This window comes from Amia ocellicauda, chromosome 16, assembly GCF_036373705.1.
Source record: "Amia ocellicauda isolate fAmiCal2 chromosome 16, fAmiCal2.hap1, whole genome shotgun sequence".
Lineage (NCBI taxonomy): Eukaryota > Metazoa > Chordata > Actinopteri > Amiiformes > Amiidae > Amia > Amia ocellicauda.
Genome location: NC_089865.1, coordinates 4,138,991 through 4,164,698, shown reverse-complemented (window position 1 = coordinate 4,164,698; position 25,708 = coordinate 4,138,991). Strand labels below are relative to the sequence as shown.

Sequence of the window (25,708 nt, the reverse complement as noted above, 5' to 3'; positions counted from 1 at the left end):
CTTCCCGTTGACCCGAGCATTGCCTGCAGGAGACAGAAACACAGAGCGATGCGCCTCGAAGAAGACGAGAGAGTTTAGAGAAAGACTGTGTCTACAGCATAGATAAAATGTGTAGCTTATGAGGTATATAATAAAATTTAATAAATAGAAAACAGATGGCTTATTTTGCAACTCTTGTGCTGCTTTGGTCTTTCAACACACTCTCTCCTCAGATATATTTATAACGACATCATGGACACTATTTAATTTTAATTAAATGTTGTATAAAATATATGATATATGATATTTACAGTCCATTTATGAGTATCTGTATTGTTTAATGTCTGTGGTTTCACCTTTAGGTCAAGAATTTGGAAATCTATTTCAGTTGGAACATGAACATATTTCTAAAGTTTATATTCATATAATGTACAAGCTTTTGTGAGGAAAAAAACAATACGTTCAACCATTGTAATCAGTTCTTTTCACGACTTGATCCATTTATGTTAAAAAGATATTTAAGTATATGTATAAATGTTTGTGTGTATGTATATATGTACATATGTTACAGCTAAATTGCCCTTATTGTTTAACGTGTCCATTATTATTTACATGTAAGCTTTTAATGTGTTCATGGATACATAAACAACTATTCTATCCTGTTTTTCTATCTTCTCTTATCAGTATTTCATGTGATTCCTGATATAGTTAATTCATTCAGTATTTTCCCCATGAAGGAAAATTAAAATAGACATTAAAGGAACAAAAATCCAGTGTTTGTTCTTCCAGCCTTTGTCAATTTACTGTCAACAAAAGATGTTTACTTGGAATAAAACCATGCATTTCTAATCCGCCAGCCATGTTCCCCGTAGACAAACATGTTTAGCTACACTTAGTGTTGTCATGCATATTCCATACATCAAAATAATAAACAATAATAATACACTGCGAATTTCAATTTGCACTTCAGACGGCATAATCAAAGTAATGAAAACCAAAAATAAACCTGGAAAACAGACCTGATAGATAAGCTGAAGAACCCAATTTCACCTTCATAAACTAATGGATCTCTCAACTTAATATCTTTTCTTTCTTTTAACTAATCCAAATGCATCTTCTGTTCTATGTAATACATGGCAATTACCCACACATGTTGTCAGCTATCAGGTTTGTAGATAGTTTCATATTTAACAAACCCAACTGATGTGGGGTTTGATTTTGAAGAGAATATTATAGGAATATAATACATTTTTTGGTTATAAAGGCCTTTTCAGCATAACAAAATCCACTACCAAATGGTTAAGCCATTGCAAAATCAGTGCTCGTGATTAGACACCTCAATCTCTAGACCTCAACCTCAAAAGGAAGTGACCTAGTATGACCTGAAAAAGCAGTCCACAAGTGCAAACTGACTTTGTTAATGTAAATGCATAGGAGAATATCGTAAACATAACTGAGCCTCAGTTCCAGACGTACATGAATATATGACAGTTTGTGTTTGTTTTACTTCTTTGATTAAATGCTAGACCTTTCATTCTTTCTTTCTTGCTTTAGGTGTACCGGTATTCCTACACTGCATCCTATCTTATGTACAACATACATACAAGGTAAATTAATCTGGAAGAATGTGTTGTAATTATTAATTAATTATTAATTAACTAACGTGTTGCATGAGTTAGCCTTGTGATCATTTTAGTTAATTTAGCAACGGCACCGGTTGAGTCACAAGACTAGTTCCTTGAGAAATCTGCACATACTGCAATATAATCTGCAATATTTATTTTCTAGGGAAGTGCTGGAGCTAAACCCCCCAGAGGTGACTAACTCGGTTTTACAGCACGCGGCCTGGGGAGTAGATGGACAACAACTGGTAAGATCATTGTTGGTATCTCACAACAACAACTGACTTCTTAGAAATGGGAACTGTAAAGTAAAAGCTTATAATGAGTACAGATACACATTCCCATGCACAAACTATTGCAGTACTATACAGTATAGGGTTTTGGTCCTTGTGTTTACTGCTCATTGAATTGCTCTGCATTCTTTTGTGTAATTCTATTGAAGCTGTGTTGTATTATATTTTCTCTTGTATTATATTACATCGTGTGCATGCACCGTGTCCTGTGTAAAGTACACGATTGCATCATGGGGAAAACTGCAGTTATTATATTTCGACACTGTGTCTTAGTGAGTTTCTGCACCATTATGTGCATTTAGTATTCTAATTATTTGACACATTGTGTTTTGGTATTTGTTAGTCATCTGTTGCAATGATTATCATGATTTTCCATGATATCTTTTTTTACCAAGAATATGAATTGAGTGACACTGATAAACAATACAGTATTTTTGATAACAGTTATTTCTTCCTCGGTTTTTGACTTTGTCATGTTGGTGTAATGTATGTCCCTTAGATTTCTGTTATAACACACACACACACACACACAACAATGACAACAGTAAAATGTTCTGCTCTCTTCATGTAGTTGTCATTGACCCTTTTGCATCATTTGTTTATATTAGAGAAATAGGCCCTTTGTTGACAATAAACAGGCTATAACATTTGGGAAAACTCTTGTCTACATTAGACACGTTTACTATCATTTATTTAAACATAAATCATGCCTCTTCCATTAGTAAACCATTACCATAATGATGGGACTAAGCATGACAGATGTGGAGATTATTTGGGATGCATTGTTCTGGAACAGCACAGTCTGTACAAATGACAGAACCGAAGCGCACATACGCCACGAACATCGAATTCAAGGTGACATAAATATTTTTACAGATAATTGTGCTTTCACTTGGCAATGAATCAGTGTTTCCAACAAAACAAATAAACAGTGACACGCAAACAGACACCATTGTTGATTGTAATCACGCCGGAGGTGGGGTTAAGAACAGAGCAGTCAGTGACATTTTCTGGAATATGGGTACCGATCAACATCTTCAGATGTGCAATTAAATGTGAAGATTAAATTAAAACTATAGTGAGAAATAAACAACCAGGCGCGATAAACGGAGAGGTCGGCTTCAAAAGGGGACAAAAGCAAAATCAATATTCTTTTGCAGATGATAAACGTTTCATTTTGTTACCTGACAAAAACTAAAAAGGCATTTCATTGCACTCAGGATCTCTGCCATTAAAAAGCTTCATGATACGCATCCTGGTGCTATGTTTTCCTGTGATTTATGTATGTATGTAGGCATGCATGTATGTATGTATGTATGTATGTATGTATGTATGTATGTATGTATTATGTAATGTCTGTTCATAGTTTGATTATGCAGTGACTAATAAGGTAACATTTTAGTTTAGATATCAACTATAAACCACTATAAACAATCTATTAACAGGTTATTAACATTTTATTAAATATTATATTATAAATTATACATGATTATACATATATACATGATAAGACAATTTTATTTAATTTTGTTTTGCTATAATGCGTTATATTTAATAACATACTTTATAATAGGTATAACTTGTAATTTACATGCCGACATCAATCAATTATCTTAACCAGCCATGCCATTTATTAGGATATGAATAATTCGAATAATAAGACTATAAATAATGCAATACAGAAAGCACAAACCTCCAGATGATCTAAAAATAAATGGTTTACTCAAAGACCATTGATATGAGCCCATTAGAGATGAGTCCATTAGCAAAACCAGTGTTTGACTTTACTTAGTCATAACCATCATCTCATGATTAAATTGGACACACTTCACTGCGTCCCACAAGGGCAGAGCGCGAAGAAACGGACGAGGGCAAGAGAGGAAGACATTACAGACTCGTCTTGTAAACCAGGAACTACTTTACCAAGGGTTGGATAAATTGGTGCCTTTTCAATTCTCCAGAGGGAACAGAGAGTGCAACATTGACCTCACATCTCTATACCACAGGAAAGGGAAATTCAGCTGGTATTGATTACCATTATGACGGCTGGCGCTAAATGCAAATCTTGACCCTCCTGCCTGTCACAAGTGACATTTCCAATACTTGACGCTGCCTTCTTGTTTGAAAGAAATGTGATCCTTCTACTTGAGGCAAACCAAACGTAATCAACGGTGTTTTGTGTTTGCAATCGGTGGGTGAGGCACATTTAATTGTAACAGAACCCTGAAAGGATCAAATTGGCATGGGCTTCAAATGTGAGACGGACCCATGGGTTTGGATATTGTATCGGACACACTAATTCCCTGTACAGAAAGACCACCTCTGTACACATAATCCATGCTGAAAGGGTATTTACATTGGACTAAATCAAACAAATGTCAGCAAAGAAAGCCATCTGGCTTTGTGGGGTGTTTTTGTCCCATGCAAATTCGGCATAAGATGGAAGATTCACCACATATTTTTAGAACGTGTGAAAACCCGGCTCACATGTTAGGATATAATTAGTAACCTTCAATTGCCGGCGTTTATGAAACCTGCATCTCTTGACACCAATCCAACTGTCAACACTAATTTAGCGAGGCTGCATATGGGGATGATGCTTTACTTTCTTCAAACCGACAGCCTCTAGTGTCTCTTAAACATGCAAGTTTTATAAGCCTGTGCCTCTTCAACCTAAAACCAGCGTTATTTTGTGTCAGGATGTTTTTATTTTCATGGTGTTAATTAAAACCCTTCAGCCCTTTCCTCCTTTCGTAACAAAAAGGGAATATCTTGTCGTTTCATCCCTGTCCTATGGACCTAGAAGAACAGCTCTTTAAAGGGAAAGATTTTATTCATTCATCAAAGGTATAATATTTGAAGATTCCCCAAAGCAGATTTCATTATCAAAAACAGTAACACTTCTTGGCTGCAGCTCCAAGATTTCGTTCTTGAAGTAATTACCAAATGCTAATTTCTAAGCCTTGGTGCCGACCTGACAATTTAATAATAAAGCCCTCTCTTAAGACCGAAAAGAAAGTGCTTTAAGGATTTAATTAAAATTGTTACGGAATCTAAAATATCTGCAAATTCTTTAAGCTTTTGACGTCTTTCTTAAAAAAAACAAATGTAACAATATATATATATCGAGAAAGAAGCGTCTCTCTTGTCCATAGCTGTGCGGTTGTTATTTAAATACTTGTTGTTTACCTCAGGTCACACTAATGACAGCACCAAGAGGAATCGAAATGCATTTACAGTAACCAAGGAGTTCACAAACATGTTTTAATTTGCCAGATTTTGTATCGGTACAGTTTTATGGTAGGCCAAGAGGATCAACACAGAGACGAATGCAATAATGGTCGATAACACAAATTAATTAGGTTTTCTCACAAAAGTTACCTGTCGTTAATTGGCAGCCCTGATCTACTCTGTCCTCCTTATATTAAATAACTCTAATATCAGATAGTGTATAGTTCTAGATTTTCAACATGTACGCATTAAAGCATGCGTATTACATTTAAAATAACCCTATAAATGGCCCATAGTGGAGTTAGTTTAATTTTTTCTGTCCACAGCTAAAAAAAAAGTAGCTTAATACTCCTATAAAATTACTCAGAATGAGCATAATAACCTTTCATTTCCCAGAGTGCTCTTGTTTTTTCATATTTTTTCAGTAATTTCCCTCCATCTTATGGTTAATTAATTGTAGTTGGCGTATCTGTGGGTAACTGGCATCAGAAGATCCGATTATTAGGAGAGATAAAATGATTCTTGTTTACATAAGAAGAGCCACAGACAACTGCTGTTTGAAGTGCTCTACTGCTGGCTTAACCATGAAAGTAACGTTCTTCTCCAGCCAGCATACTGTAGTCTACGTTAACTACTGCCTATTGTCCTTGATTTACCCAGCTGTTGGTTTATCATTGAATGGAAAACAAAGACTTGAAAAACTTGAGACTTGAGTAATTTCAACACGTAGCCAGAGCATATTCTCCTGCATTCCTGCGTCCTGCGACTCCCGAGTTTCGATGTATATGTGAAGGAAAAGTTGCCATTTCTGTCACCTACAAGAAACTATACTTAGAACAAGCTTAACCAGTTCTAGCCAATCTGACCTAAACAATGTACATGAATGCTCTGTGTTTTTGTGGGTTGGTTGTTTGTTTTTCACTAGTGAGATAAATGTACATAAAGTGTGAATAAACAGACTTCCGTACGCCTTCAGAGATGTGTGTGAATCTGTACTCACAGATTGTTTGAGATCTCTGTCATTTCTCCTGCTCTGTGCTCGTGTGTGTTGAGCAGTTTGTTTTATAACAGTATTGACTGCATGAGCACTGAGTAAAATTGGTTGCATGAGTATAATAGGGTTACCATACGTCAGGTTTTTCACTGAGATTTCCTCTTTTTCGGTCCTTTAATCTCTGTCCAGACGGATGTTTTAAATATCTAAAAATGTCCGGGATTTGTCTTGCGCGTCCTTTTTCCAGCACTGAACTACAATTCCCGGTGTGCGTGTTTATCCCTTCCGCTCTGCCGGCACTAGAATTCGATCAGATAGGAACGATGATGTGTATGGTGATAGTGTTTGCTTGTGTTTAGCCTTTTTGAACAACTATTGGTCGCTAAAGACTTCAACAACCGATCAGGAAGGTTTTATTTCATTGAGGGGTTAACTAGTTCATGTAAACAATTGTTTGACAAATAATACTAATAGTTTGTCATTTCATGTTTGTATGTTATTGATTGTTATAAGTTCTGTTTTAGCACATCATTGTTAGAACAAAATAAAAAACATAGCAAGTTTTTACCTTATTTACCTATTTTATGCACTGTAAATAATGTTTCATAAGGGTCCAGGGATTAAATGTTACATGTTGTTCAGACATGAATAAATTGCATTCGTCTGCTTTTAAAAAATATATATATTATTATGTACATCTCCACCACCTTCCCTATCCACCCCCACTCGGAGCGTCCTGTTTTTTGAAAGTTCAGATATGGTTAACCTACTTAAAACTAATCCTTCTCTAAACATATTCTGGAGCCACCGCGAAACTCACTTGTTGGCACGGCACTGTCGGACCTATCCTGTGCTCCTGCCTGGCAACACGAAGACTTTGTACTGCCCTGCAATGCTGCTTTCCATTTCATTGAACATCTATTGAATGGTTACTGCCCACGTATTGTATTTCTACATTTTGTTCAGACTTTGGCACTAAACGTTTTTCTTCCTGTGTTTTCAGTTTGTGTAGTAAAGCTTTTAAGGCACTTTCATTAAAGGCATCAGACAAATAAATAAATGTGAATAATTATATAGGCAGTCATTTAGTTCCACTGGGAATTACACCTATCTAAATGTCTAACACTCTTCATGCAGTTCATAACACATCTGCTAAGCATAGAATAACATTATTCCACATTTTAATTACTTTAAACAAAAAAAAACTAAATAAAAAAAACATACAATTGGATTTGGATATTGCAGAAAGAGCGAGATATTAACAGTCTCACTAATCACAGTTCATGCTCAAGTATGTTTCTGCAAGGAGCAAAGCACACAGTGTACTTCTCCTCCGTGTCACAGAGCAATTTGAAATTCTAATGCGGCACGGCCCACATGTGTCTTAATAAGTGCCAGGGAACTGAGTATATTTAGCTTCCATTAATTATGCCTGTCTGTATTTACACTTCCTGCTACAGATCTACATTTTCGAGAACAACATCTACTACCGATCTGATGTCAAAAGCAATTCACTGAGGCTCACGTCATCGGGAAAAGAGGGAGTCATTTTCAATGGAATCGCCGACTGGCTGTACGAAGGTACGTCTGTAAACATGGGGGCCTGAAATCCTCTCCTCGTGTTCCCTCGTCGAAACCGTGTTCTGAATCTTGGGGCTTTACAGGCCTAAGGCAACTTTTAAATCAGAAGCCAGGTGGGCGGCTGCAGGTCTGTGTAACCTGGAGGTGTACCCTGCGCTGGGAGGGTATGAGTCTGATCCCTGTGTCAACAGCTTGGACTGAATGGCAGACAGCGAGACTTTCTGCAATTTAGCTTATCAGTTCGGAGGGTCAGTATCCATAGTGAAAAGGCTCAAGTGCCCAATATAGAAATGAATAACATAAATATTGTGAATAACTGCAGGGTGAATTAATGCTCTAATGAGATTCTCAAATTCCAGATGTGCGTTTCATTTGAACTGACCACTTTTTGTTTGTTTGTTTGTTTGTGTTTAGTTGCTAATGTATTATATTCTAGTAGATTCCTATCAGGTTTTGTGGCAATGTCTAAGGAATCTGATATATTCTTGTGCAAAATAGATACTGTCAGGTGTGCCTAGCTTTATTGGGTATTAGAATGAACCCTGTTGTTATTATTGTGTCTTACAGTGCCTTTAGAGATATGCAATGCTATGGTTCAATGGAAAGAGGAAAGAAAGAAAATTAGATTAAATCTGCACCATAACCCAGGTTGTTTATAAAATATTGAAAATGTTCCCAAATGCTGTTGTTATGTGTGGCATGGGGTTGCCATGTCAGAGCTTGAAAATGTCAAGAAGTTGTGCCAATGAATTATAACTGTGAACTAAATTGAAGTCATAATTTGTATTATTATTATTTTAAAATATATATGCATGTTTTAACAAAAGCAGAAAAAGTTTTACCAACAAAGAACACACACAAAGGCTCTTTCTCTGACAGTAGTGTTATTATTGCGTAGGGCTGTATCTACGATTGACCCTTTACTAAGTTCAAGTTAATATTAACAGATCCTTTTATACATTTAAAAGTGATTCTGTACAGTGGTTAATATAGTTTGCCATGCTCAATATATCGAGTATAAAAGCTTTGGCATCCTTCAGTGTGTACTTCTTTTTAACACTGTTGAATTGGAGTCCCTACATGTTTTTGAGGGAGATGTGCAATACGTTGGCTAAAAAGAAGAAAGAGAGTCGTGGCCGTGTTTATTAAGTAAGTCGGTTATGCTTTCAAAGCAACAGCCGAATAAAAATGCAAACTGAGTCTCAAGAAGCGCCAGTCTCATTATTTAATTTATCTCCAACCATGATTAAATATGAATGCATACAAACTGGCTCATTTAGAGCCGTGTAGTTAATTAAAATTTCCCGAAGTCAACTGTTTATTTTACATGGAATTCAGTTTATATGCAGATACTTTAAAAAAAACGCTTTTGAAAGTCGAAACCCAAAGCCGAGCACATTTACAGTGTTTCTAAACTTTCCCTCTGAACTTCATTGCATAAAAACAATCGTCACCGTCATAATTACAATTATAACATTGACAGTTTAAAACCATTGATTACTTTACCTTTTTTAACTTCATTTGAACCTTTTCTATTAAATAGTTAACAGTTCATTACTTAACGATCTACATATAACATTCATGCATGAATTAAAAATTGGTGGCATATATGGTGTTGAATAAGTCTAATTGTGGAAGAAGACACCTACCTACACTGTTTATTTACTGGTTCTATCAAAACAGAAATGTGTTTAATGCCTGACTTGTCGTAGGAGTATCAGCCGGAAAGTATAAAAGCACTTGAGGGAACAAACTGCGATGTTTTGCATTGAACAATTAGTCATAAATAAGAGGCCGTGTGGTGTGTTGGTGCGCACCACATGCTAGAGTTGATACGCCACCAGGGAAAGCAATCTTCTGGTGTTAAGCAATAATGGGGTCTCTTTGCCGGGACAATCAGGACTCTCCGCGTATTCCCTCCGAGTATAAATTCCTGAGATTGATATAATCTGCGACTGTAAATCCCTCTAGTGTTAAATGCAGTTCTTATCACCGTAATGGAAAGCACTCATTACATTTTTGTATTGCTTCCATGGCCTATCAGTCACTGTAAGTGCTCCGAACATTATATTAGATTTTAATATTTACCATCAGAAGGAAGAGACGCACAAAAGGAGACACTCGAGTCCTAATATCCTGATAGACAGAGGGGTGGCAGTTTTTATTTCCATTTTCACTGCATCGAACTTCAGGGGCTGCAAACTGATAAACATTCTTTGGGTTTTATTTCCCCTTCCTTGAAATATTAAAGTTCGTAATTGTCTTAGTGTTACCCCTGATTTATGGTGATTGAAACAAATGGTTTTGCAGAGGAGATCCTGCGGTCCCACGTCGCTCACTGGTGGTCCCCTGATGGAGAGAGGCTGGCGTTCCTCATGATTAATGACTCGTTGGTATCAAACATGGCCCTTCCTCATTTCACCGGCAGTCTGTATCCCAGAGGAAAGCAATACCCGTACCCTAAGGTAAGGAGCAACTTTTCTTTAATTAAAGCTATCAACGTGAGCATTTTTTCTTTCCTCAGCAAATTAAGTGCTATCTTAAGTAGGTTAAGTGTTTGGATTAATACAGTAAGGGTGGGAATATTTCTCATTGAGCTCTTGATCCTGACTTAGGTCCTTAAATCCATCATATTTACTTAGATTGAACACAAACACAGCAGGCACAATCATGTGGGTTTTCAGATTTATATCTGTAGTTTAATTTACTTAAATTAATCTTCAATTAAAGTAAGATTAAACACTTTGGATTCTGTTCGCAGATCATTAATTAACCTTATATCACATAATTACTTTTTGTTTTTACAGATGTCTTTATTTGTAGCGCTAATAACTCAGAATTAAATGTATTCACTCAAAAAGTGGTAATTTCCAGTAAATATACTTCTTTACAAATGCCTATATCTATTACCTGTAATTACACAGTAGTATCATTGTAATACCACTTTTATTAAGCAGTTCTAATCATGTTATTATGTTGTTTATTGCTGTGTTGTGCAGTGTTTTGTGCCGTTTTTCTAGTGATCGAAGAAAGTTCATATTCTGAAATATTTTTATTTTATTTTCTGCAGATTTGTATTGTGTGCTTTTAGTAGACAATATTGTACTTTTACTGTGCCAAATATTATGATTATTATGATTATTATTCGGGAAGCGGGTTATTCCAAGACATGTTTAAATCGTCTGGTTTCCTGTCAGGTTTCCTTCATGCCTGAGTATTTCTAATCTGAATTGAAAACTACAGGATATTGATTTCTGTTGGTTATAAAGAAGAGGGCAAAGCTGGGGAAGTGGTATTCATGTGTGAGTCTGGTTTTCCCAGTGCTGATAAAGGGAACAGGGTTTTAAAGTGGGAGAGTGTTATATTGACTCTATGGATCCCATCTTTTGAATTGCACACCTTGCTTTTTTCGAATGACGTAGATACACTTTATAGTACAAATCAAAAAGTAGAAGAATCAGTGAATGCTTTTTGCTATTCAAATTAGCATCCTCCTAAAAGCTATTGCAACTATGAACATTTGTCAAAACTGTAGTCTTTGAAAAAAGTACATATTAGTGGAACACCTATTAAAGACCTTTAATTAAACACTTGAATTGAGACATCGAAATGCACTTGATAATGGCACTTAATTGTGCTGAGATTAACAAAGAGTACTCCACTCTCGCTATGAAGTATTATCAATATTGTCTTTATTCACTGCAGGGCCACTACTTTACACATGATTTAAGTATTGTGCTTATGGGCTCTGTTTTGGTGAAGAGATTTTCTCAAAGGGCTGACACTTTTAAAATGAACATGATGTCACTGTGGGAAAAAGTAATTTGAAATAGACCTGTGTGTGACGTTGTCTTTTTAGCCTTGAAAACAAGTGTTAAATGTATCCGGATATGTGTGATAACTATTTGTACATGTTGTATGTGTTAATTCCAATAGGCTGGGCAGACAAACCCCACTGTAAAACTTTATGTCGTCAACTTATACGGACCGACACACACTCAGGAACTGACTCCTCCAGACAGCCTCAAAGCCAGGTATGCCTGAAGTTACGCAAAACTCGATCATAAAACAGCCTTTCAGTTGTCATCTAAACGTGTGGAGAATATTGGTATCTTTTCATTTCTGCTCGGCAGCGGTAAGATTTTGAAGTAGGTGTAAGTAAGTCATCAAGGATATGTGGCATTTAAACATTGATTAATCTCTTACAAACACAAGCATGTCATCCTTTTTACATTAGTCACCTTTGATCATCTTGGTTTCTTTAGAGAGAACAGAAGTCTGGAACGTCAGTACTCACAAGTATTTTAGCTAATAGATTGATCTGAACTAGCAGTTTCTCCTTGTACACTGAGTTAATGATCTGTATCTCAGGTAGCATGAATTTTACATATTCGTTCCTCCACAGGGAGCATTATGTTGTGATGGTGAAGTGGATCAGCAATACTAAGACTGCAGTAAGGTGGATAAACCGCCCTCAAAACATCTCCATCCTGACCGTGTGCGACACAACCATCGGGGCCTGCAGCAAGGTGGCTGAATACACTGTCTGTGATTGTGTGTTGTGTGAGCAATCAAGCAAGTTATCTTCTTAAAATGAAGCTGCTGTTTCCGGCAGTTCCCTGTTTATTAAACATGTCTCAGGCATGATATGTACGTTGCACAATTATGATTTTTTTAACGTCTTTGGTGTTGGAGCAGTTTGTGTTGACGATAACTAATATGTTTGCTGTGGGCAAAAACCTAGTTCCATCCCGAGACCATTGTTGTGATTGCCTGTGAATTTGTTGATCTGCTTTTCTGTGTGCAGTAATGTCATTTCACTCACTATGCAATTACACATAGGCTGGTCTAACTTACAGTTGTGAAGTGAATTTGTTAAGAAAAGTTGCTTCTGAGAAGGCAAAAAGTGATGAAATCGTATTCATAATTTCTAACGTTGTGTTTCAGAAACATGAGGAAACATCTGAAATCTGGCTTTCTAAGCAGGTAATATTATACATTGTGTATTATGTAGTATTTTAGTGTATTCACTGGCTACCTGGATTCACTGGCCATAGAACACAACAAATAATAAGAGAGTTGGCGACTTGTGCAACAAGTTTATGTTTCTCCAGAGCAACTCAACCTTTACATACAAACTACTATTCAGTCTCTTGCTCAAGTCCTGCCGCAGGGACCGGGGTACCCCTATATTTCCTTTGTGACCCTCTCTCCTCAATCTTGTTGTTCCTGCTTGGGGCACAATCACCACAATCCCCCTGACTCACATCCCCAAACGCACAGAACTGACGCACACAGACAGAAACAACACAGAAACACCACAGTCCCACAGGGTCCGACATCGCTACAGTGCATACAGAAAAAACTGTCTTCAATACAAAATGAAATTAACCCATGGTTTCCAACTTTCTTTAGAACGAAGAACCGGTGTTTTCAAAGGACGGCAATAAACTATTTTTAACTGTTCCGGTAAAACAAGGCGGACGAGGGGAGTTCCACCACATTGCGATGTATCACGTACAGGTAGGGGTTAGTTTGTTCACACAGACATTTGCAAGTGTAATTTGCTCCCAATGTAATACCGATAAAGGGTTTATTGACAATAACAATTGTGTAACTCAGGGGATTTCAAACCGGACCTGGAGTACCCCCTGCCCTGCTGTTTTTTGTTCCAACCTAGGTGTTAATTGCTTAATTGAATCATTAATTGACCTAACAAAGCAATATACAATTCAATTAAGCAATTAAGACCTAGGTTGTAACAAAAAACAGCAGGGCAGGGGGTACTCCAGGACCAGTTTGAAAACCCCTGGTGTAACTGAAAAGGGACACCTATTTAGGAGAACAATGTCATCAGTCCAATCTTTATACACCTCTTTGCCTTACAGTTCAGTCAATTGGTATCTTGACAGTTTTCTCTAAGTTTGTAGCAGATGTGTTTAAAGGAGTATTTGTGCATGTACTATTTCCAGCTCTCTTTTGTAACATCACAGATATACCTGGCTATAGATGTCTCTCCCTGTCATTGGAAAACAGTGTATATTAAACCAAATGTGTTGTTTTTCTTCCTGTTGTTCTGTGTTCATGTTTTTCTCTGTTTCTCTTTCACAGTCTAAAAGCGATCAAAACAATGTTCGCCATTTAACATCAGGGAACTGGGAAGTCATCAAAATCCTTGCTTACGACGATAAAAGTCAGAGCCTGTGAGTGTATTGTTCAGGCTGTGCAAAATGAATTCATAATGTTATTACTTTCTTAATTCAATCTGACATTTTTAAATGTATGTATCTTGTTTATCCACATGTTGATAGTTGTTTATTGTTGTGCTAAATAATGCTTGAGGATATGTGTAATAATTCTTCAGAGATTGATGTTCAGTTCAGTTCAGTTTTTCAAATCACCGATTTGTTTCTTTTAATTTATTTTTTCCCAAACTAGATATTTCATAAATACTGAAGGTTCACCAAGATGGAGGCATCTTTACAGGTGGGGAATATTAAAACACATTATTATTTTTTTTATTTTTATTTCTTGGCAGATGCCCTTATCCAGGGTGACTTACAACATAAGTGCAAACAAAGTGCAAAAATACAGAGAAGTACAAGGCATCAATTACAAATTCAATTAGGCTATAACAGTAATTCAAAATACATTTTACAAATTCCAATTTACAACCCACACAAGTACAGCAAGAGACTTCCTACATCCTGGACGGCGAAAGCTAAGCGCTGTCAAGATGTAGGGTTACAGATGAGGGCTACGGGAAAGGGAGCAAGGAGGAAAACAATAAAGAACAAGAGAAGCATAATAAAACTGAAACTGAAGTGCTATCTAGCAGGGATAGAGGACTAATATTACAAATAAAAGCTACTAGAAATGTTTTAATTGGTTAAAAGAATCGCACCAGAACAAAATTGTATAATTATGTGTTCGTTGAAAAGAAGTTGTAATTATCTGCATTGTGTAGATTCAAAACCTCCCTGTAATATCAACATTACAACATTAATGTTTGACACTTTTGAGTGACATGTACAGTGGCCAGTAGGCAGATTCGTTAAACAAAGTACGTTCACTGAAGTCCCCAAGCTAACAACATAGACCCCGCCCCGTTTGGGTAGTATTCTATTTTTATATTTTTGCATCTGCAACCAATCGTTTCTGAAGCAGCGCAATATAAATCTTTATTTTCCTCCCAGCGTTTCCACCGTGGGCTTATTCCCCCGCCACTGCCTGACCTGCGACTTCAACAAGACGCGATGCACGTTCTTCAGTGCTGACATCAGTCCCGACCATCGACACGTCCTCTTACACTGTAAAGGTAGGGACAGTGGCGCGAATACAGTCATACGTGTATAAGAGATGTCTATTTCACCAGCACCGACATGTCTGCCCGCTAAAATATACATTTTAAGATGTAATGCTCAAGATAAATATGCAAACATGACCATGCAGTGAAGGAAAATAGACTTGAGAGGAATCTGACTCACAGCTAGGTCGGGATGAAAATTAATTTCACTTTAACGTGTCGGATGGTACTTTGAGGTGCGGGAAAGAGTGTAAAGATAATAAACTTACTTTATGATAGCAATTATAGTGGGTCTGTTTTATCATTAAATGTTTAGTGCTATTTTCCATAGACTAAATGGTAGGTCACGGCTCTAACCATTTGTTAGCATTGCACTCAATATAATGAGCTATTAAATAGTTTAAATACAGTGCCACCACTCCAAACTGTTTATATTGTGTGCTGTGTAGCATTTTAATGATTAATGCACTAACACATGATTGACGTTATAACACACTTAGCAAATTATGTGTATTTTAAGCTTGCATTCATTATTTAAATAAAATATTGCAGCTGCTATACTGAGGAGATGAGCAGTGAAGGATATAATTTTGAAATATAATGTTATTAAAAGCTTTGTATGTTACCAGTGCTGGTAACAACTACACTGTTACTTTCAGATGTTGAAGCTTATTGTTGCTCAATAAGAAATTATAATTATAACTCACCTGGTGTGGGAACATGTTAAAAATATTGATTTGATTGCATTTATTATTTTAATTTAGTTGTTCAGTTGTGTATTTTACTGCTAGACACCAAGGTTGTTCTAGTGCACAGATTTTATATTAGTTAAGATAAATACAACATTTTTCTGTGCAACATTATGTTTTTAGATGTTGTTTTTTCTTAAATGTAAATGCCATTAAGGAAACAATCTCTTCTTAATGTTTTTTCCCCCATTACATGTGTTTAGGTCCTGGAATTCCCATGGTCGTTGTACTCAGTATGAGTAACACTAATAGTAAGTATCGTTTTGAACTTTTGATCTTTAGTGATGTTTTTCCTTTCTTACTTTCAGTTACAAGGAAAGGTTGGTCTGTAATGTAGGGCTCTTAAATGAACTCTCAACTGAAATCACATCCACATAACTCATAAACCTAACTTTCTCCCCTACAGATTATATCATGTTGGAGAATAACTCTGTGCTAGAAGGAGTAATAGCAAACAAAAAGATTCAAAAGCCAGAGTTCAAGACCATTTCCGTCGAAGACTTTGGTAACGAAACCTTCCTTTAACACAATTGAATTTTAATTCAGTTTCCAAAGTCTTTTCCTCGCGATTTACTGCTTTATTTTCATGTTTAGAGCTGCCACTGAAACTCTCCTACCCGGTAGACTTCTCCGAATCACGGCAGTACGGCCTCCTCTTGGTTGTGTAGGTATTCTCACATTGTTACTGTTGTTGGTTCATTTTGCTTTCTGGTTTGTACAAAGTGAGGTGATGAAAATACTCAGTACTATAACATGAGTAGGATCCCATGAAATAAGAACATAAGAAAGTGTCCAATCGAGAGGAGGCCATTCGCCCCATCGTGCTCGTTTGGTGTCCATTAATAACTACTTGATCAAGGATCCTATCCAGTCTGTTTTTGAACTTTCCCAAATTGTCTCTTCAGCCACATCACTGGGGAGTTTGTTCAGATTGTGACGCCTCTCTGTGTGAAGAAGTGTCTCCTGTTTTCTGTCTTGAATGCCTCGAAGCCCAATTTCCATTTGTGTCCCCGGGTGTGTGTGTCCCTGCTGATCTGGAAAAGCTCCTCTGGTTTGATGTGGTCGATGCCTTTCATGATTTTGAAGACTTGGATCAAGTCCCCACATAGTCTCCTCTGTTCCAGGGTGAAAAGGTTCAGGTCCTCAGTCTCTCAGTAGGACATTCCCTTCAGACCTGGAATAAGTCTGGTTGCTCTCCTCTGAACTGCCTCTAGAGCAGCAATATCTTTCTTGAAGTGTGGAGCCCAGAACTGTACACAGTATCCAGATGAGCTCTAACTAGTGCATTGTACAGTCAGAACATCACTGTTCTCAATTCTACAATTTTGACAATATCAAAGCATCCTGTTTGCCTTTTTCATTGCTTCCCCACATTGTTTGCTCTGGAGTGAATGCACATCGTAGCAGCACATACTAGTAAATGCCTGGAGATCAATTGGACCCTGCGATTTAAAAATACTTCTGAAGTGGGCAGGCTGTTGTAGGAATCGTTTTTTCACATCGGATGTTGCTGTTTGCAGTGACGGCGCTCCCGGCAGTCAGTCGGTGAATGACAGGTATCGCCTTGACTGGGATGCGGTGCTTGTCAGCTCTGACAGCGTCATTGTTGCTCGGTTTGATGGCAGAGGAAGTGGGTTTCAAGGACAGAAGATCTTACAGCAAGTCCATCAGCGTTTGGGCCCCGTGGAAGTAGAAGATCAGTTAGCAGCTCTGGGGTATGTCTCAATATGTTTTTTGTCATTGACTGAATGAGTGCAGTTTTACCTGACTGTCTCTTACTTTGGTATATGTTTTGCATTTTGCACATAGTAGCATTACAGACTGAACTGAAAATAACCATATTTTTAATGCAATCCTTTGTTTCTTTATGGATTTGTGTTTATTTGTTTGTTTGCTTTATAATTGGTATTGAAACCCAGACTGGCTTCTCAGAACGGTGCTCCATGTTTCATATATCGATTTATCTTTTTGTACTTCAGGTACCTGATGAAACTTCCATACATTGACCCAGCGCGGATAGGGATATTTGGAAAGGTAAAAAAGAAAAAAAGCTTTTAGTGAAAATCCAATTTTAACTATATTGATTTTCTGAATAGTTAGGCTTTGTATTGTATGACCTGGGGGTGGAGGCATATTGTGTGTTATTGTTACAAGGACTTTACTTATATTATAGTTCCTTTTTCTTCTGGATCCCATATTCGATTGTTTCCGCACTTAATGAGATTTCAAGATCATCTTCTGACTGAACATTGTGTTGTTTGTATATATTCTATAGCATCAGGAGACATTTTTGTTTTTAACCTAATAAGCTCAATACTATAAGTGAGTTTCTACCACATTTTCGTTGGCTAATGTTGCTATATTTTCCATCAGCAGGTTCTTAGCATTGTGTTGTAAAATGTGGCCGATGTGTAAAATAGTCTGACGGGCAATTTTTGTGTTTGATTGTTTTGCAGGCCTATGGCGGATTTGTTACGTTAATGATGCTGAAATCGACAGAAATACGGTTTAAATGTTCAGTTGCGATGTCTCCGGTAACAAACTGGAAATTGTATGGTGAGTATTTGTGCCACTACTGAAGAATAGCAGACACTACTGTTGTGTTATTAGCTTCATAATTAACAAAATATTAAAGATGTATAGATACACATAAGAAAGTGATTTAAAATGTTCTGATGTATGTTCAGTAAAGAAATCACTGATTACTACAACTATATACAATCTATTAATTGTAGCAAGTTTTATTTTAATCAAATGTAAATGTGATCTTATACATATATATGTGTGTTTTTATTCTTGCCTAGAGTGATTGCCATATTCAGATTTGTTACTTCCTGTATGTTAGCCAGATTTGTGAATTCCTTACATGCTTTATTATAATGTGAACAAGTTGAAATCACAGACGTTATATTTACGGAGAGCAGTCTTCCAAGAAATTATTTTATTAAATTCGCGCTGTTTGACAACATACCAATCAATCTCTTTCTGAAGACCGCAGTCGCGCTGCAAATGGAATTTTGTATTATTGTTTTTTTTTAAGTTTAATTATAGATTCAGCTTCTTATTTGTTGCAGACATGTTTTCAGTTAACAATCATTTTGAAATTTAACTGCTTATATAAATGTAGGGCTAGACCAAATCAAAACTAGATTAGGGACAATAGGATGCAGGTTTGTACATTGCGATCCGTGGGTTGGTAGCATTTTTGTTTGATCAACAGATTAGTCTGTAGATACAAATATATTGTTTTTAATGCGTATCCTTTTCAATTTGAATAGCATCAGCGTTTTCAGAGAGATACATTGGACTGCCATCAGTGGGAGAAAGTAATTACCAGGTAAATTATTTAAATTATTTATTTTATAGTTGGAAATTATACCTTAAATAGGTACATAAATAATCTTTCTTGTCTTACTTGAAAACAGTGATGACATGTATTTAAATTAAAAGCACCTTTCCAAATCAGATAACATCAGATTAAACGTCAACCACCATTCTGTTATACGCTGTACCATCTTAAATGCCATTTTTGAATGACCCACGGAGAACCAGACTGTGATGAGTAAGTGAGGACCCCTGGCCCCTTTAAATCCCATTCCTCGTGCTCTGATCTGTGAAAATAATAAAACTGCTGTCGTCCTTTCTTTTTAAAGGTCAGCGGTTGTTTCTAACCTTCAACACACCTTATTTAATCAACTCAGCCCTATGAACACACAGTCAGACTGATCCAAAACTTCGCCTTGACCCTGTTGAGAACTGGCCATACAAAAAAGCCCCAATTTAGTCCAGTACCGTCTGCGAAAGAGGCATGTATTTTAAAGTGCTTCAAAGCGTACTGGCTAATGTGTGTCAGTGTGTCTTTGCTTTAAACTAATTGTATTTGCATGGGTGTCACTTTTAACCTATCAAATACAACTGCAAAAACATTTCAAAGCACTTGTCTAGTTTTCCAGTTAGTAGACCTAAATCCAAGCAAAAGGAAAGGAGAGATTTTGAAGTTGCCTGAACTGACTATATTCTTGCTCTGTGTTTGTCCCCCTCTCCTGCCACACACACACACACACACACACACACACACATGCACACACACACGCACACACACACATGCACACACACATTTTATTTTGATGGTGCAGAGTGGGCTGATGAGAAACAAAGGCCACCGAATGTAACGAACACAGCTTTCCAACGTGCTAAATCTCTGCTCTAATGAATAGCTAATCGCATCACTTCTCCCGACTGATTTTATGTGTAACTGCAGCCCGATGCCCCAGGCAGATTCATGGCCTGTGTGGAGCTCCAATGCTTTCGATTTCCAATAAAATACAAATCTATCATGGTGTAGTCCTAGAAACTCAAGAAAACTCCTTTAAAAGTGTGTCACACAAAGTAGGTTGTTGAATCTTTTCTCATCTCCATATAATATATATATATATATATATATATATATATATATATATATATATATATATATATATATATCTCAGTCCAGTTTAAGCTATTTTTATAAAGCCGATGCAAATTTAAATTGTGGAAACACCTTACTGCATAATCTATGGAGGCCGTCTCAAATGTATCTGAGAGCTGTTAGCTACTCTGGTCTGATGCAATTGTTTCTCAGTATTGCCGATGCAAGTGAACACACGAAGCAACAACACATCTGTTACACAACAATGAACACTGCATTCGTGTTTTACAGGTTTCCAGTGTGCTACACAACCTGCAAGGATTAACAGAACACAATGTAATGTTAATACATGGGACAGCTGATGGTGAGCAACTTGTTCAACTCATTTTAAGGAAGTCATTTTTATAGCAGACTGTCTGGGATGTATAAACTCTTACAGGGGTGAAATGCACTCACAAACATTGTCATTTCAGTCACCAAATGACTCAAACAATGCAATTATGAATGCTGCGTGAATATTGTTTTGTGTTTCTGTTTACAAGGAATTGTTTGTAATTAACATCGTCCTGTCTTTCAGCCAACATCCACTTTCAACACTCAGCAGAATTGATCAAACACTTAATAAAAGCTGGAGCTAACTACACTATGCAGGTACGTATCCCTCTGTTGGCAGGGGTAGGATTGTGTGTCCGAACGCTGGCCTCGAGCCATGTGCTACTAAGGTACTTCAGACTGATGACCTGCCTCCTGCGTTGGTGTGTTGCAGGTCCTTGGGGGCTGAGTGGGATCTCCGTTTTTTTATTTCCCACCTGAGTGCCCAATTATTTCACATGACCTTTTGTTGCAAATATATCAGATTCTGCAGGTTTTGAGCAGGCAATGAGTTAAAGATAGCGACAAGGTCAATATACCTACGATCCTCCCAGACTGGGGTTACATATTGCTGGTCTGTATACTAATGGTTATACACAGTGAATTTTGCTGCAATAAGTGTGTGTGTGTGTGTGTGTGTGTATATATATATATAAAACGACTTTGGGGCACGATCTCCTTCATGTATAAATCCAACAGCGTGGAGAAATAGCTCACTAACATCCCTTTGAAGAGCCCTTTGCCTAATGAGATTTATTGTCAGTGATTACATGGGTGTATTATCTACATGGGTGGCCTTACGATGTTGTCATCATCCTTATCGTCGTAGATCTACCCAGACGAAGGGCATTTTGTGTCTCAGAGAAGCCGACAGCATCTGTACAGCTCCCTCATCACCCTCTTCAGAGAGTGTCTCAAGGAAGACACGTTGCTATTACCAGAGGAGCCGGAAGAGGACGAATAGGCAGAGAGGCAACTGGAAGGACTTTTTAATGTATTCCCGTAATGACTACTGGAGCCTCGCAGGCTCGGAAACCAAGCATTGGCTAGAGATGACTTGTTGAAGTCGAGAGGTGTCGGGGGCTTAAGGAGAGATAAAGGATTTCAATCAGTGGAACAGCACAGTAAAGTTAGTGGGCAAACAATCTGGATTTCACATATCAGTCTCATCATAATCTTCGATTTAGAAATCTCCGGCGGAAGGGGCACAGGTCTGCTTCTTCTGCCCGGGAGAATTTAGTTTCCCGTCCATAATTAAGTGCATGATTATTTTTGTTGAGCCCTCACCTGTTTTCCATGTAAATATTCGTTGTGGTAGCAATTCAACTCCAACGTGTACCAACTTCCCCTTTTGTATAAATGCACAATGAAATGCTACACCTACCTTTGATGTCAGAAATGCAAACTTCAAGGTTACTGTGAGACCTGAAAATAAGTGCAATTCCTTCACGATCCTTTCTCATGTTCACCCAATAAAGATACAGTATTTTGTACAATACTGCAGAGTGTGTACATACCTATATATTTTTGAGAGATGTCCCGTCCGATAGCTGTCTAAAACATGTACCTTTCTTTTTCTTTGGATGTGTTTTGTAATGCTTGTTAATTTTTCTCTTTTGGTGTTTTCTAGGGGAGGGATAGCTGGGTGTGGATTTGGGAGGTTATTGTTATTGTCTTCTTAGGTATTAACATGAATAAATAAACCTTACTAAAGATGTGAGAGGAATGGAAAATCAATACAACCTTGTACTCGAACACATCCTTTGTTGACTGACTTAAGGGGCAACCGCTTTAGGGCTTAACCTCTGTGCCGTAGCGTCCGCAGACGAAAGCCATTACAGAAATGAGATAGTGGATGGACCCGAGTCTCACAGTGTTGAAGGGGTTGTAGGCGCTCACCTCCTTTGATTAAAACGCAGACAAATGGGACACATTTACACATCATTGTTTCAGAAATGACTAACGGCAGGCAATTTATTATTTTTTCTTTTACTTCGGGCTGTGCTCAAGGGTAAGAACATCAAACACATCAAGACAAATGAAGGGGTTCATCTGAGTATAACGAAACACAATAAACTCTTCTGTAATATTGTTTAATAGGAAATGAAAAATGGTCACCAACACTCAATGTCAGTTGTTATTAGCTGCGCTGGTAGAAAAGTGTACCTTCAAAATAAAAAAAGTTCCCCACCTTATTCCCTACTGTACACAAAAAAAAGATCTACCACGTCTGAAGAAAATCAACATCTATCAATACAAAACCACTCTTTGATGACGATGTAAACTCTCTGTCCAGGGGTTGATACAGTGAGGGAAAAAAGTATTTGATCCCCTGCTGATTTTGTACGTTTGCCCACTGACAAAGAAATGATCAGTCTATAATTTTAATGGTAGGTGTATTTTAACAATGAGAGACAGAATAACAACAACAAAATTCAGAAAAATTCATTTCAAAAAAGTTATAAATTGATTTGCATGTTAATGAGGGAAATAAGTATTTGATCCCCTATCAATCAACAAGATTTCTGGCTCCCAGGTGTCTTTTATACAGGTAACGAGCTGAGATTAGGAGCACTCTCTTAAAGGGAGTGCTCCTAATCTCAGCTCGTTACCTGTATAAAAGAAACCTGTCCACAGAAGCAATCAATCAATCAGATTCCAAACTCTCCACCATGGCCAAGACCAAAGAGCTGTCCAAGGATGTCAGGGACAAGATTGTAGACCTACACAGAACTACACGGGAGGATGTTGTTAATGATCTCAAGGCAGCTGGGACCATAGTCACCAAGAAAACAATTGGTAACACACTACGCCGTGAAGGACTGAAATCCTGCAGCACCTGCAAGGTCCCCCTGCTCAAGAAAGCACATGTACAGGCCCGTCTGAAGTTTGCCAATGAACATCTGAATGATTCAGAGGAGAACTGGGTGAAAGTGTTGTGGTCAGATGAGACCAAAATCGAGCACTTTGGCATCAACTCAACTCGCCGTGTTTGGAGGAGGAGGAATGCTGCCTATGCTTCCAAGAACACCATCCCCACCGTCAAACATGGAGGTGGAAACATTATGCTTTGGGGGTGTTTTTCTGCTAAGGGGACAGGACAACTGCACCGCATCAAAGGGACGATGGACGGGGCCATGTACCGTCAAATCTTGGGTGAGAACCTCCTTCCCTCAGCCAGGGTATTGAAAATGGGTCGTGGATGGGTATTCCAGCATGACAATGACCCAAACACATAGCCAAGGCAACAAAGGAGTGGCTCAAGAAGAAGCACATTAAGGTCCTGGAGTGGCCTAGCTAGTCTCCAGACCTTAATCCCATAGAAAATCTGTGGAGGGAGCTGAAGGTTCGAGTTGCCAAACGTCAGCCTCGAAACCTGAATGACTTGGAGAGGATCTGCAAAGAGGAGTGGGACAAAATCCCTCCTGAGATGTGTGCAAACCTGGTGGCCAACTACAAGAAACGTCTGACCTCTGTGATTGCCAACAAGGGTTTTGCATCCAAGTACTAAGTCGAAAGGGTCAAATACTTATTTCACTCATTAACATGCAAATCAATTTATAACTTTTTTGAAATGCGTTTTTCTGGATTTTTTTGTTGTTATTCTGTCTCTCACTGTTAAAATACAGCTACCATTAAAATTATAGACTGATCATTTCTTTGTCAGTGGGAAAACGTACAAAATCAGCAGGGGATCAAATACTTTTTTCCCTCACTGTAGATCCAAACATTCCCTCCATTGCTCGGTTGGCAGTTGCCAGCGATGGGATGCGTCTGGGAGAATGGGATTCATCGCAGAAGAAAACTTTGCTTAGCTCTTGCGATGAACTGTGTAAGAAACCCATCTCTCCCACCATCTCAAATGCTGTGGCTGTAGAAGATCACAAATAGTCATCTGCCGTGGCTTTCTTGTAGATGATTCTTGAGGCGATGCGCTGAAGCCGATCCTCAGAGGCTTAACTGAAGTCCACTTTCAGATCCGCACTATGGACCATGTTGATCAACCGCTGCTCTGCTCTTTGACCATGGATCAGGTTGTCCTCAGTGATGTTTAGACATCTCCAGTGCCTCAGATTCATTCATCAAGTCTCTGGATCACAATCACCTGTTACACCGTGGATCTGAGAAAATGGCAGACATCTACCAGGCCAGTTGCTGTCCACCTAAAATATTTTCTCAGGGTGTGCACCTAAAGATCACTCTTTGATACGGGGCTCATAGGTTTTGTTAGCTCAACGGGCTTTAGTTATTGGTGAAGACTTGTGTTATAAGTAGAAAATACTCAGTTAAAGGATGCTGTCATATCAGTTGGCTTTTATTGCAAGTACAGGTCTTGAGGTCCTTCTATGTTAAAGAATTCACAAGTTTAGTTTTTCAGGATGAAGCTTTCAATTCAATCAAACATTTGTAGAGCAGCAAATATAGGGTTAAAACCTTTAGATGTACTAAAAGGTACCTTGAATCTCATTGATATGGTTTGTTTGTTTTCCCCTGAAAAAAAAAAAAGAAGCATAACACAATATACAACACGAATATACCTTTAACTTCATATTTCAAGCTCTTCAGAAAATATCAAAGACAATAAAAAAGGTCAGATATATTTTATGGATGTGAGTGTTGGTCAAAACTTGAGGGGTCAATTTAAGCAGAGACGAAAGCCAGTCTTATGACTCACCAAAATGTTGACGTACATCAGTTTCCTTATTTGTTTACATATCCTCTCCTCCTGCATTCTGACTACATTTCGAAGCAGAATTTTGAATAATTCATGATATGCAGTTGAACCAAACCAATGCATCGTTTGTCACGTCTGCCAACCCTGTGTGTTTTTGCTGGAGGTATGATGTGATGTCATGATACAAGTTCTCTCCCCCAGTCAACTACATCTTCAGAAATAAATCAAAATTGAGCTTCGGCTGACAATCCCTCTTGAAACATCTCAAAGCCACAATAAATCAAGGTGCAGGTTCTTCAAGACAATCAGTTTAAACTAATAAGCAGAATTGATTTGTCCTTGATAATTTTTGTCCTCTAATGCACCACACAACTTGACCACACACAACTTTTTTATACAATCTAACCCATATCACCAAAACATACCAGAACTCTTGATTTCAATCACGCAAAAATGCCTTTGTGATTCAAGTTGACAGAACAAGCAGAGCAACAAAAG

The 25,708-nt window shown here is 37.7% G+C and overlaps 1 protein-coding gene across 1 annotated transcript in view; it reads left to right on the top strand.

Moving 5' to 3' along the window:
- The window catches only part of dpp10 (dipeptidyl peptidase like 10), a 101,311-nt gene extending 79,059 nt beyond the window's left edge, over nucleotides 1–22,252 (top strand). Inside the window, exons 6-26 of the mRNA XM_066688046.1 lie at nucleotides 1,534–1,586; nucleotides 1,768–1,849; nucleotides 7,580–7,700; nucleotides 10,011–10,165; nucleotides 11,637–11,734; nucleotides 12,106–12,229; nucleotides 12,648–12,686; nucleotides 13,116–13,223; nucleotides 13,812–13,903; nucleotides 14,139–14,186; nucleotides 14,897–15,018; nucleotides 15,959–16,006; nucleotides 16,162–16,260; nucleotides 16,350–16,419; nucleotides 17,276–17,470; nucleotides 17,735–17,789; nucleotides 18,212–18,311; nucleotides 19,034–19,092; nucleotides 20,455–20,527; nucleotides 20,741–20,814; nucleotides 21,365–22,252. Of these exons, the coding sequence (XP_066544143.1) occupies nucleotides 1,534–1,586; nucleotides 1,768–1,849; nucleotides 7,580–7,700; nucleotides 10,011–10,165; nucleotides 11,637–11,734; nucleotides 12,106–12,229; nucleotides 12,648–12,686; nucleotides 13,116–13,223; nucleotides 13,812–13,903; nucleotides 14,139–14,186; nucleotides 14,897–15,018; nucleotides 15,959–16,006; nucleotides 16,162–16,260; nucleotides 16,350–16,419; nucleotides 17,276–17,470; nucleotides 17,735–17,789; nucleotides 18,212–18,311; nucleotides 19,034–19,092; nucleotides 20,455–20,527; nucleotides 20,741–20,814; nucleotides 21,365–21,499 (1,950 nt within the window). The 3' untranslated portion in view covers nucleotides 21,500–22,252. The remainder of the gene's footprint in view (nucleotides 1–1,533; nucleotides 1,587–1,767; nucleotides 1,850–7,579; nucleotides 7,701–10,010; nucleotides 10,166–11,636; nucleotides 11,735–12,105; nucleotides 12,230–12,647; nucleotides 12,687–13,115; nucleotides 13,224–13,811; nucleotides 13,904–14,138; nucleotides 14,187–14,896; nucleotides 15,019–15,958; nucleotides 16,007–16,161; nucleotides 16,261–16,349; nucleotides 16,420–17,275; nucleotides 17,471–17,734; nucleotides 17,790–18,211; nucleotides 18,312–19,033; nucleotides 19,093–20,454; nucleotides 20,528–20,740; nucleotides 20,815–21,364) is intronic.
- The last annotated feature ends 3,456 nt before the right edge of the window (nucleotides 22,253–25,708 follow it).